General features: G+C 43.5%; 1 protein-coding gene and 1 long non-coding RNA gene across 2 annotated transcripts; one reads left to right on the top strand and one right to left on the bottom strand.

Moving 5' to 3' along the window:
* Window positions 1-356: 356 nt before the first annotated feature.
* Window positions 357-12,954, top strand: zmp:0000001174 (retinoic acid-induced protein 2). The gene is made up of 2 exons (XM_034702167.1): window positions 357-500; window positions 11,032-12,954. Exon 2 carries the CDS (start codon window positions 11,109-11,111, stop codon window positions 12,720-12,722), a length of 1,614 nt encoding a protein of 537 aa, XP_034558058.1. The 5' UTR covers window positions 357-500; window positions 11,032-11,108; the 3' UTR covers window positions 12,723-12,954.
* LOC117826240 lies at window positions 7,143-8,568 on the bottom strand. Its single transcript, XR_004633998.1, has 3 exons — window positions 8,523-8,568; window positions 7,459-7,590; window positions 7,143-7,347 (listed from the first exon to the last, which is right to left on the bottom strand). It is a non-coding gene; the product is annotated as an uncharacterized LOC117826240 (long non-coding RNA).
* Window positions 12,955-13,625: the final 671 nt, after the last annotated feature.

Raw genomic sequence — 13,625 nt, 5'->3', positions numbered from 1 at the left:
TTATAAGGCACTTTTATTTAGCCTACTCTATTTTATAAATAGGCCTATATTATCAGTCTTTTTAGGAACCAAGTATATGCTACACCAGGAATCACGTGGATTAAATGAGCTGGACATATCGTCATTAAATTAAAAAAAGATTATCATAAAAGGAAATTTCCTGGATTTTTATTAGCATTGCTGTTTTTGCCAATTAATTCTGTAAGCCTTTGATAACATTTCCTAGCTGTAAATGTAAAACATATAGGGTTCTAAAATGATGATAGTAATTTATTCATGGATGTGTTCTCATGTGTCCCTGTGCGGCGGGGAGGGGGAGGGAGGACCCGCTGACGGAGCTGCGTGCGCAGCTTCAGTCTGGAGTCTCTCCGACGGACCGCAATGAGGAGATAAATAGAAGCCTTATCTATTTATTATAAGAATAAACGCGCCTCGTTCATTGCTGGTGGAGAAGGAGCAGCTGGAGAGGAGAGCTGTGAACACGCCTGTGCGCTTTAAAGGTGAGTACAGGCTCGTGTTTGTGGTTCACGGGAATCAAAAGAGAGAATGACATTAAAGGAGATGAAACAGGGTGAGCCAAGGCTTTCCTCATCTATCCGTCCCTTGCACGCTGAAACCTTGGGTTTATTCCACACTCACACACACGCACGCACGTTACAGACTGTGTTTTCACGCTCGTGCCTGTGTATTGTGTTTAAAGCGGTTTTAAAAACCTTTTTTTTATTCTGAGATGATTTGCGCCGCTAGCTCGTGTCGCGTCCTGAGCTCCTTTTTCTAAATAACGCCAGTGAAACAGGAAGTTTAGCAATAACACGGACTGATCCGGCACAAGGACCCCTCTCTGTGCCATTTATTAACTGTCTTTATGCCAGAGGAGCGTCACGCGTCCTCAGCCCTGCACGCCACCGTGTGATGTGGAGCCGTGCGCACACACCGCGGCGCACACACCACGGCGCACGCACAGCCTCCGTGCTTTCATGGCGAACCGACCAGACACATCAAGAACCGGGCTTACAGTCTGAGAGGACTGCTGTCTGTGGGGAAATGAAAATGTCCTCAGCAGGGGAAAAAAAAGAGGAGGAATTTAACCCTGAGATGAACCCAGCAGGGTCACACAGGGCCGGGGACAGGGGGACCGGGCTGCGCTCGTATACGTCGGTGGCCTGTCACATGCACAATGACAGACCTGGAAGATGGGAAAAGACTATTTTAACCCAACAGATGCTCTCTGTGTATCTTTATGTTGGCTTTTTCACAGAGCAGGACATCACATGGATTTGAAATGTTTGAAAGTAATTTCTGAAGCTGCAGCTGATGATGGATTTATTATTGAGGACAAAAGGACTCTGAGCCGGGACATCGAAGATTCTTGGTCCATAATGGAGGGACAATAGTGTAACAATCATTTTGATTTGTATGACCACAATAAATGAAAAAGGCTGTTATTAAAGAAGTTCAATATTTAACATTTAATATTTGATCATCCAGTTGTACTTAGCTGTGATGCTATGCTACATGATCTGCAGAGTGCTGAGAGGATTGTATGCTTTAAAGTTAGAGATCCAAATTACAAACCAGTTTTTAAACACACACATCATTGTTTCTGAATTATGTGGTTTTAAAACGTGGTTTTATATCAGAGCATGTTGGACAAACTTACAGGTTAATATGAAGTATAGGCTCACACTGGACTGATAATAATGGATGCATGTGCAGTATGTTTGGAGGGTTTTACTTAATCATAACTGTAATGTTCCAATCCAATCCATTTTATTTATATAGCACATTTTAAAAACAACAAGGTTCCCAAAGTGCTGCACAACAAATACAAACAGTAGAAATAAATAATACATTTTTTTGAAAGGAATTTATGCAACACAGTGTTTTATCTACACTGTCTGCAACCAATAGTTATTTCCATGATTAATTCATCTTGTAACAATTTGAACAGTTGGACGTTCAAACTTGAAATTGTAAAAGATAAATGCTCATCACAATTTTGCAGACTCACAATTCACATCATCAGATTTCTTCTTTTTCCACCCAACAATCTGAATCCTGCAGAGTCTCTGAAACCTGCTATGGTGGTTATTTATATCTTGTGCCATAAGTTACTTAATTGTGCACAAAAGTTGAGTATCTTGTGGACATGAGTTTACTATCTCTTGTGCACATGTAAAATTGTGCACACAAGATTATTGTCTTGTGCAAACGTGAATATCTCATGCACAAGATAATTTCTTTTTTGTGTAGAATATAAACATTTAAAGCGTTTTTTTGCAAGTTCAAATAAAGAAAACTTTTAACTAGGGATGCACCGATCCTACTTTTTAGGTCCCAATACCGATATCGATACCTGGGCTTTGGTATCTGCCGATACAGATGCAAGCCTATCCGATCCCGGTATTGATTTGACACTCTCTATTCCTTAATGTGAGGATAGAATCATGTTTTGCCCCGGTATCATTTGTGTCAGAAACATTATTTACATGATGGTGAACTGGACCTGGGTTCACAGTGCTAAACCAGAGGGTGGAATCCCTTTATTTCAAGGATCCGGAACAATTAAATCCAATAACCTGTCCGTTTTTTCACACTTTAAATCCATTAATAGATGGTTTCTTCCTTCTTTGCAGTCGGCTACAGCTCAAAACATTAGCGCTGCAAGTGTTGCAAGTTTCTGGCAGAGTTGTTAGCAAAAGAAGGTGAAATGCACCTAAACTGCAGAGCCTCTGTAGTTATCCTCCATCATGCTCAACCTGGCAAAAATGCACAGACCAGCCGGCGATGATGATGTAGGAGATGCACATGGCTGTTGTAAACACAGAGAAGCATAGATCTGAGATGAATAGATCTGCCATATGGATCGGCACTATATATCGTCCCTTTGTCACTGATATCCGATCTAGCTTTTTGAGTCCGATCTAGCTGATATCCGATACCAGGATCTGATCGGTGCATCCCTACTTTTAACCTCACTTGTGTAAATGTACCGATGTAGTTTTCCCTTAATGTTATTATTTCTTCTAACCAAAATTCTCAGACGCCATCTGGCACTGATCTGTTACCACCTTCTGACACCTGTAAAATGCTAACCCTGCCTATGATCATTGTTAGTATCACTGTTGAATCAGGGGCTCATTCAGATTCAGACACTCTCTAAACATGAACACAGAGATTTTAAGATTTCTGTCGTGTGATAAATAACCTAGAATCTGTTCTTCATGGCTTTTTAACTGTAACTTTCCAGTTGTAGCTGAATCAGCAAATGTTTGATTAAGGTTTTTTAAAAATAATGAAAATAGGAATTAACAATCTTCCAATAGACTTTCTTGCCCAAAGACCTTTATGATAATGAGCGCCGTATAGTTCATAACAGTACCTGACCTGTGTTGTTAGCCTGTAGTATAAATGTAATTACTTAAATATTCTTATAATGAAAACAAAATTTCATAACTGCAAACAAGATCAAACATTTACTGGTTACACCATAATGAGGATCATCAGAACTGTATGAATTAGAGTCGTGTTAAATTATTCATCACGTTTGACTGTTGCTGTGGGATTTGGGGGATTCTCAGCATAAAGAGGAAATCTGCACCGATGTGGGAGCAGCCTGCGTGGGTTTAAAGAAGTGAAGCTCATGATGAGGCTCCATGTGTCTCACTAATAAGATGTAATTGGCTATTGGAGCGGTGGGGTGTTGAGGGGCGATGACCTTTAGATCATCAGCCATGCTCCATCCATCCTCTGCTGCTTCCCCCCCACCCCCCACCCCCTCCCCTCTCTTATGCTCTGAGCTCTAAATCAAACCCATAACCAGGAAAGATTGCAGAGAGGGAGAGTCGTGCATGTAATGTTTTTGGACCACGGTGCAGTTTAATGCAATTGAAATCGAGGCGTTGTTGTTTTCTGTCTGCTATTGACTTAGTACGGCGTGCATTCCACCAATGAGGCGAGGGCGAGGGTGAGGCAGGGAGGGAGGGGGGCGGGGGGAGAAAAAGGAAATGTGGAAATCATTACTGTAACAGGGACAGGGAGGGATTTCATTTGGCTCTCTGTTTGGTCTCTTCTTGACTATTTACACAATTAACTGTTTCTGGCTGGTGAACTCAAACCTCTAACAGATGACGCCATTACATATGTTACTGGCTCCTCTTATCAGACAATAAACACATTCATTCATGTAATAGCATGATTGTTTGTGTTGCATGTTTGTACCATCAGCTCACATTTAAAGAAGGTTGCATCACACTGGTGCCGTCTGGAACGACCTGACCTCCAGACCGTATCATCAAGTGGAAACAGTTTGTCAACAAGCTGATTTAGGAGGGTTAATAAAGCTGCATTTGGAGATAATATTATGTGTTACTGTCAGGTCCAATATTCTGAGTTTACACCAGCCTGTTAGACTGAATCAAAGGAGTTGGTAGCCTGCTGTTAGCCACCTTGTCTGACACCAGAAACCAACGCTGAGGTGCAAAAACTGCAGTTCTTTAAATGTCCACTTGGAGTTTGCTCCAAAACCCAATGAAGCCCCATTAACACCCATGTCAAAATCATAGACTGTTTAAATAATGGACCAACACTGAGGTGCAAAAAACTGCAGTTCTTTAATTGTCCACTTGGTGTTTGCTCCAAAAGCCATGAAGCCCCATTAACACCCATGTCAAAACCATAGACTGTACAAATAATGGACGTAGTATCAGAGACGTCACCCGTCTGTTTCTGAAGCGCTGTTTTTAGGCCAATCGTCGTCGGCAGCCATATTGGAAATGTTGAACTCAACCAAACTGCTGTCGAGCGAGTGTGACGTAAAGAGGCGGGCCTTGAGCCTCCTCGCTAACAGCTACAGTGTTCCCTCCTGTCAATCAAGTCAGCTGTGTCTCTCATAATGGAAAACTCCTAATCTTTATATCTTTGAAATTGCTGCGTTATGAAAAAATTCACCCTGTACAGTGTGTGCCAATCAAGAAATGAGCCATCCAGACTACACTCGTCTTTTGTTCCAGGCTGTAAACATGTTTATTTCTGCTGTAAAGATCGACTTTTTTGAATTGGTGTGTACGTGGTTTCCGGTACTTCCGGAGCCAGCCTCTAGTGGATCCTCGATGAACTGCAGTTTTTAGCACTTCAGCACTGGACTAATATTTTTAGACCAGAGGATACTGCTTGGTCAAAAAGCAAATGTTTGCAGCAAAGTTTAACACGTTAGCACCATTTGGAAATATTAAAGGTGACATATGCAAAATCGACTTTGGTTCTCTACCTGAAATATGTGTCCCTGGCATGTCTACAAACCCCCTGAAAATGAAAAAAATCCATTCTGTTTATCTTTATCAGTCTGTAACGGAAGTCAGAGCTCGGAGCTTGTTCAGCCCATAGACTGTATAAAATACAACTCAACTGTCCTCTGTTTATCATTCCCTGCACACATGTGTGCTAACAAGGAGCTTAGGAGGGAGGCATGCTAGTTGTAGGCTGTCTACATAAACACAAAGGTCGGTTTTACTCCCCACGTCTGCAGATTTGAAGATCTAGTGAATGATTTTTATTTATCATGGAAAAGTGCTAGCGCTAGTTAGCATAGCCACATTGCTACATGTTCATCGCTGCGTACCAAGACACACGTCGACATACTGACAAATAAAACAACAAGAAACACTAAATCTGTGACCAATCCTTCAGAAAGGTCTTGCTGCTGGCGCCTCTCCATCAGGATCAGATTCTGGATCAGATTCAGAGGGTTGAAGTAACACGGGTCTGTGAGCAGCCATGTTTATGCAGCCAACATGTAAACATTAGATCAACGTGCTGGAGAGCCGAGGCCACATCCACTTCCTGAGGGGGCGTGGTCAGAGAGCTCATTCTCATTTAAAGGCACAGACACAGAAAACAGCCTGTTCTGAGCAGGGCTGAAAAAGAGGGGTTTACAGGCAGACCAAAATCTGATTTCAAAGTGTTTTGTTGAGCATAAACTTTAAAGACATGTTTTGGGGACCTCTTAGACCAATATATTTTGATGAAAAAGATCACTTTTATGATCAAGAGTCCTGCATTTATTTGCATAATTGGGGGCGTGGCTTAACTGACTGACAAGGCAAGAACAATGTAGATGTTTCCCTGGAGGCCAAAGGCTCACCTCAGCTCCACCTCTGTTGACAAAGGAAGATCGATAGGTGGGTGAGTCAGCATTTCCAATATGGCGGCCACCATTGTTGGACTTTGAAACCCTTCCTTTAGAAACCAATGAAGACATCACACAGTCTACATCCTTTTCTTGTACAGTTTAAATAGATGCAACTATATAGAAATAGTCACTCCTCTGTCTGTTTGTAGCTCATATAAAGCCATCAGTCAGTTTCATTATAGAGTTTTAACTCTAATCTAAAAATCATAATTACATGGTGACATGTCTGAATTGTTCTAGTATCATATATTTGACCATGCATACATCGAGCTGACTCTGTGTCACATCGGTGAGAATCTGAGAGTTCATTGACTTCTGTGTGACTCGGCTCCGTGACCTCCTCTCTCTGTGATAACACAAAGACAAAGCAGAGTCACACACTCAGATAGTGTGAGAGGAAAAAAACACAGAGAAGAACACACTCTCTGTGTACTTTGGCTCTCTCCACTCTCTGCTGGTTAAACTTCCCTCTGCAGAGTTTGACATGGTGCTCACATGATTCATGTGATGAGGAGCAGCGAGCCGTGAAGCACGTTAGTGTTTGCTGCAGGACGACATGTCACCCTGCTGCTGATTACTGCTGACCACGCAGCCGCCTGATCTGAAAGCTCAGACTAATTCTTAACCACACTATTTTTTATGTCTTTTCATACATGAGAAAGCTGAAGCATGGAGGATTGTTAGACCCAGACCACCAGATTTAGAGGGGAGATTAAATTGGGTTTATTGATGCTCAATCTGACCAAAATATTAGAGACGGTCTGCGAGTTTAACCAAGAAAGACTTCATTCATGCCGGTCTTTATCGAGTCTCAGACCTCATGACCGCGTTATCAAGCAGGAAATGTCTTGCCTCAGACTTCCTGGAATTTAAGTGAAGCTATAACATCAAATGATGGAAAAATGAATAGATGCCTACTTCCTATTCAAGCTTTATTTAGAATAGAGGAACCAACTTTCTTATTACTTTATTTATAGACGCTGGAATAGAAAGTAGGAGTAAAGTTCTGAGGATGGAAGAAAACACAGCTGTTGCATTCTTGTAAATGTGAACATATCACAGATTTGCTCCCAAGCCTTTGCGTGGATTCTTCTGTGATTTATCCGGCCTGCATTCCCACACCCTGCAGGACGAGGACTCCTCTGTGAAGAGGGCTCCTGCAGGATATTTATGGTTTATTTTTAATGGGACAGACAAAGTATACATAAACAAAGTGAAAGCAGCTCTGCCGTGCAAATGTCATAATGTTTAGAGAAAAATCCACCCACTTTTTCCACACTAGTAGCTATTTTATAATCCCGAATCACCATTAGGATCTGTCTTTATTACGCACATTCATTTTCCTTTAAAAGCTCTGTTTGGATTACGTTCCACCATCAGTTTGGTTCAAGTGGAAACGCCTGTAAGGAGAAAGGAAAATGAGCCTGATGAAAACATGAGGGCTTTAATACAATCAGTGTTTTGTCATCTTTATGGACCAGAATTAATAAACAAGAAGGCGACTTGGATTATCTAGTTGCATCTCTTTTTTTTTTAACAGTATATTTATGGATTTTTTTTACAATTATGACAGAGTAATAAACAGATAAGCACACTAAACTAGTTTTATGCATGTAGCAACTGAAAAGGACAGAAGTAAATAACTAAGTGAAGTCAGAAGTATTTTGCACATACAACAATGAAATAATAAAAAATGTGAAGAAAGAGAGAAATAGATGAATATACATTTAGAAAGTAGAAACAGACTCGATGACTAGTCCCTCCCACCCCAAGACAAGGGCCATCATGCATAGTAAGGGTTCATTAAAAAAAAGAAAGAAAAAGGAGTACAATAAAATCCAAACAAGTCCAGCAGAGTATGTCAAGATGTGATAGTGCCTGTACATACCAAAAGGTTTGCTATCAATTCACTAACGACTGTCAAGTGTTACTCATGTGGTTCCTGAAGTCAGACCAATGTTTATCAAAAAGGTGGTGTGGTGGAAAGTTCTTTAAACCACATAGAAAGAGTAGGGGGGTCTGAGCTTTCCCATATTAGAACAGTGCTTTTATTCCCGGCAATCATGGCCAACTTGATAAACCTAACCTTGGTACTCCTTGTTATAGGGATGTCAGACGTGTCACCTAGTAGAACCAGTTTAGGTGAACTGGGGATCTTAAAGCCTGCAATTTCTCTGAGTTTCTCTAATATTGAACTCCAGTAGTGTTTTAATCTATCACAATTGGCCAAAACCGAAAATGAGGAAACCAAGTCCGAAAACCAGAACGCAGAAATAAATTATTATGCCAATTATCAGTACCATTGCATTTATGGCTATGACTGTGTACTAACCTCAGTAAAATCAAGGCAAGAGGGTTCTCTGCATCCATCGCGGCCTGGATCATTTCTCATGCATGCTGCTTTATTCCCACATCCAAGTAATGATCTTTAGGGGAGAACGGGGTTGGTTGTCACTCTTTTTACTGTTTTGATGATCGCTCATCATCAAAACATCTTTCAATAGTCATTCCTACATTAAATTGAAGCTTAAGGTGTTGGCTTGAAATGTGCAAACCTCTCATTTTCCACTTCACTGTAACAAAGAGGCAATTAACTATCAAAGACACTCTGACACATTGTGACAACAACCAACCCCATCACGGGGATGGTTGTCACACACTATGGGGTTGGTTGTCACACACTATGGGGTTGGTTGTCACACACTATGGGGTTGGTTTTCACAATGGTATTTTAATGGGAAAAATCTTTTAAAAAGGCAGAACTAAATTTGAAAGTTGAATTGCACTGACAAGTGATAGGCCTACATAACTTAATGCATTTAACATAAAATGAGGAACATGAACAGGAATCACATCTTTAGGCCAGCCTATATAACAACATAAAGAACAAAACAAATAGGCCGAACAATAATGGCCGACTCAACTAGGCTACATGCAGTCACTGTCTGAGTTACAGTGATGGCAAATGTAGGGTCTGCACACTCCAACTCATTTCACCATGCATGATTTTGCCAACATAGGGGTTGGTTGTTACATGTCACAACTAACCCCAAAGAGAATGTGACGACCAACCTCAACTGCAATTTTTTGCTAGCATCAAGGCTAACAACCATCTAACAACTAGTTAGCTAGCTAATAAAAATCTAAACTATAGCTTTCCCCTCACACTTTGTAAGGGTAACACTTGTTTTGTTATAAACCCATCGTTTAAAAGCCGAGAAGAAAAATACTGAGGAGCTGAATATTTACAATTTGACATGAAAAACACAAAAAGTCCTCTCACCTCAAGTTCAGCTGTCTTACTCCAGAGAAGACTATGTAGGTGAGCTCTGATCCTAATTCTGGAAATGTCCATACCCCAATTTGAGAGACAGTGTCCTCTGGTGGCGAGATATAACGAGTGTGCCAACAAACCCTGTTCTCCCCTATAACGCGGATCAAGTACAGTCACGATGAAGAGTAAGTGACAAAATGTTAAGGATAGTTGCATCTTCATTAAAACCCTGGTAGCCAGGCGCAATGCATGCATGCCTTTATCAAAGATTTTACTTTCAATGGTATCAAAATGAATAGGAAAAATGACTTTAAGGTTGCAGCTGAGCCCAAAAATCGTCATGATAATGTTTGATACGATCATAAACCACCTTAGAAATAAGCCTTTATTCTCATCAAACAATCAGAGCAGTAGATTGGCGCCCTGCTGGCCACCAGAAACACTGCCGCTGGCGTCAATTTTGAACCTAGGCTACTTCCCCTTCTTATTAACAGTCTATGACTGGAAGTCAAACAGCTGATATAGAGGTTGTATTTAGTGTGTAATAGCATGTTTTATAATTCCCAAGGTGCACACTCACACAAGGTTCCCAGACCTTTCCTCGTGTGTGAAACAGCGGCAAGGTTATCAGGCGACTGTCTGGCCTTAGAATCCTGCGTGTAATCCATCAGAGCTGCATTACAATGTGTCATCTATGCTACAGAACAGTATAAAACAAGCCTGGGGGCATGCAGCGGTCCTCCTCTCTGCACACTGAGGCAACCAGACACCACATGAAGGCCTTTCAGGGAGAGAAGTGTCACGCTTATTGAAGAAAATTGGAACTGCATGTGTTCATTGAAGTGTTTTACTTTAGAGTTCAACCTAAAGTTTGTTGTGTGTTCAGGTTGTTTGGAGGTTTCCCCTTCCTAAGACCCGACCACATTATCCCTGCTGCTCCCACCGGCATGAATAATTGACAGTGCTGACTTTGGACGCTTTGTGTCTCCGGGCGCCCACGGGATGTTTTATCACTTCAGACGGATGAGGGTTGACAGCCAGAGCAGGCAGGACATGTGTTGTGTGGAGGTGTCGAGTAGTGAGGAGGAAACCTAACACATAGGCAGCTTTTTAAAAAAAAGGAAAAGAAGAAAGCATCATAACGAGCAGGATGATAGATTGATAAGAGATGACAAACAAACAGGCTAATTTATTCCACTGTGACCTTTTCTATGTAAATGTTGGAGCTCAGGGGGTCATTGGTTGTGCAAATTAAAAGCCTCCGTCTCTTCAGCTGCGTGTGGCTTATTACCTCAGGCTTAACCTCCTCAGCCGGAGACCTGAACCCAGAGACGCGTGGAGGAGGGGAGGAGAGGAGAGGCACGCACATAAGGATTACAAACAGCTTACAACACGAGTGGGAAATGTGAGAACAAGACGAGCATGTCACTGAGAGAGAGAAAAGATTACTGTTTGAGTTTTGTTTTTCAAAGATAAGGCGAGAAAATTCCATTCTGTGCGTTTGCACAGTTTGGGTGAATTCTCAGTCTCCTGCTCATCACTGAACGATACTGTTTCTGTGTTTCAGGGCTGTCTGGACGAATGATGGATAAGGACTGTCTCTAACACTTGATGAAGATTTGGATTGACTCGTCCGACTGAACGATGGAGGGCGGTGATGATGTTTCTGTTTCTACGACACAGTCTCAGACTGAGGCCTGCAGCACCCAGATGGAGGGAGGAGGAGGAGGAGAAGGGATCGTAAGTAAAGTTGAGGACACTGCTGAATCCTGCGGTGGCAGTGGCAGCAGCAGCAGCCGCGCTAAAGGTGGACTCTCCTCTCCTCCTGCACCCTCAGTTGTGAGTCCGGCTGCTGAGGCTCCGGGAGGTGTAGCACTCAAAGTCGCCACCACTGTGCTGCACCCGGTGTGTCTGGGAGAGAGCCCGCTCATGCTGCCCATTCACTTGCAGATGGCCGGAGCCGCTGGGCCTCAGCTCGGCCAGATGGGGGCCGCACCGTACCTCATCACCAGCCAGAGCCCGGTCTCCCTTCCCCTGGTGTTAGATCAGCAGGTCCTCCAGCACATGAGTCCCACTGTGATCCCTCAGACGGCCAACTGCCCTCAGATCCAGAACAACATCCTGTGTCAGAACCCTTTAGCGTTTGGTTTACCTCCACCTGTGGATCAAAAAACAGCAGCACAGACACAAGAGGCCAACCTGCTCTCGCTCCTGCAGAATCCGGCCTTTGCAGCCATCTTGCAGGATCTTTTCCCCTCTCAGGCAGGAGGGTCTCCCTCCTGTCAGTCTCCAGGTTCTCCTTTCTTCCAGCTTCCTACCCTCACGCCTCCCTACACCTCCCCTCTAGCGCCGTTAGTCCCTCCTGCCACTCTTCTGGTCCCCTATCCCGTCATCATCCCTCTGCCAGTGCCTCTGCCAGTCCCTCTTCCAGTCCCCATTCCCGTCCCTCAGACGGAGGACTCGAAGGGGAACATGCCAAAACCAGTTTGCACTGTGAGTAAAAGCACTCAGACGTCTCTGAAAGATACTACCTCTCCTGTGTTACATGCAAGCCGGTCCATACCGTCGTACCAGCCGCAACATGTGTCTCCGTCCTCGCTTCCTGCTGATGACGGGCAGGCTCTGGACCTTTCTTTGAGGGCATGTCCTGTTATACTGAAACAGGAGTCCCCCAGTCCACAGCAGGACAGCGTTCTGGATTTGTCAGTGCCTGGTGTGAGGAAGAAATGTGACAGAGAGGTAGCTTTCCATCCCAGTCAGGAAACAAGCAGTGCCTCTCTGTCTTTGGGCGTCCAATGCACTCAGAGTTTAGATTCCAAACTCCTGGGCAGCCTGGCTTCACTGCAGTTCAGCCGGCAACACAAATGGATAGTGGACAGCAGTCCTGGTGGATCAGGTTCTCAGGAGGCGTCTATAAGTGGGAGAGGAAACCTCGAGATACTCAGCACCTCACAGACAGCCAAAGTCATCGTCTCGGTGAAGGACGCCATTCCTGCCATCCTCTGCGGGAAGATTAAAGGCCTCTCAGGAGTCTCCACTAAGAACTTCTCCATCAAACGGGACGGCAGCCAGGGGGCGTCTCTGCAGCAGATCTACGCCGTGCCGTCTGCGTCTCAAGCAGAGCAGCACGACCCCAACAACCCGCTGAAAAAGGTCCCAAAGAACAGGGCCATCAAACTAAAGAAGGTCAGCTCGCAGGAGATCCACTTCCTCCCCGTGAAGAAGCAGAGACTCGCAGCGCTGCTCCCCAGGAAGTGAGAGTGCCCGGCGGTGCAGGATTAATTGTTGGAGCGCTCAGTGGTCTCCCCTCCAGAGCGAGTAACACGAAACATGTGGGGACGGTCTGTAATCATACTCGTACATGTCCAGTCAGAGCTCCGAGTCTGGATCCAAATGTTGCAGAAACTGAGCTCATGAATGTCTGACAGTCATTTTGTAACGCAGCGCTCCAAAGTGTTGTATTAAAGCAGAAATGTTTCTATCGATGGCAGCTTAATGGCCTCTTCATGTGGCTTAATGAATCACAGAACATGCAAAGACACATGGGTTCAGTTTTTCCATTTCTGGCATCATGGTTTGTTTCCCTGAGTACGTCTGATTTAAGTGCACTGAGGACCTAAAAAATGATCTTTGATTTACTGACTGTTCACATCAGAGACGTTTATGCTGGCAGGACGTGACTGAGGCTGCTTAAACATGTCCCATCCTCGGAAATTCCCAAAGTCTTCAGCAGCTCAGTGAAGCGATTCATTCTCCTCTGATTGGTGGGGGCTTAGCATGACAGGCTATTAATGATTTAGCAGAGTTAGAGCCACGATTTCATTAAAGTGAATGTTGGAGACACTCAGCCAGGACAAAACACATGTCATACTTTTAAAGCGGCAGCGGAAAAAAAGCTTCACATCTCATACTGAACTTTCTGTAAGCTCGTCCAAACGTGAGGAGAGTACTGATGGAAACAGCTTTTAATGACGGCTGAATTACCTGACCTGACCCCACCCCACACACACACACACACACACACACACACACACACACACACACTTAGTATTTTTTAAATTGGGCTTTAGTTCCACACAGTTTTGGTGCTACAAGACTGATGAATCACATCCTCTGAAAGTGCTAGATTTGCAAATTTGCAAAGGCTCAGATTGTTATTTT

This window comes from Notolabrus celidotus, chromosome 2 (assembly GCF_009762535.1).
Source record: "Notolabrus celidotus isolate fNotCel1 chromosome 2, fNotCel1.pri, whole genome shotgun sequence".
NCBI lineage: Eukaryota > Metazoa > Chordata > Actinopteri > Labriformes > Labridae > Notolabrus > Notolabrus celidotus.
The sequence above is the reverse complement of the archived record's forward strand: the minus strand, read 5'-3'. Positions and strand labels throughout refer to the sequence as shown.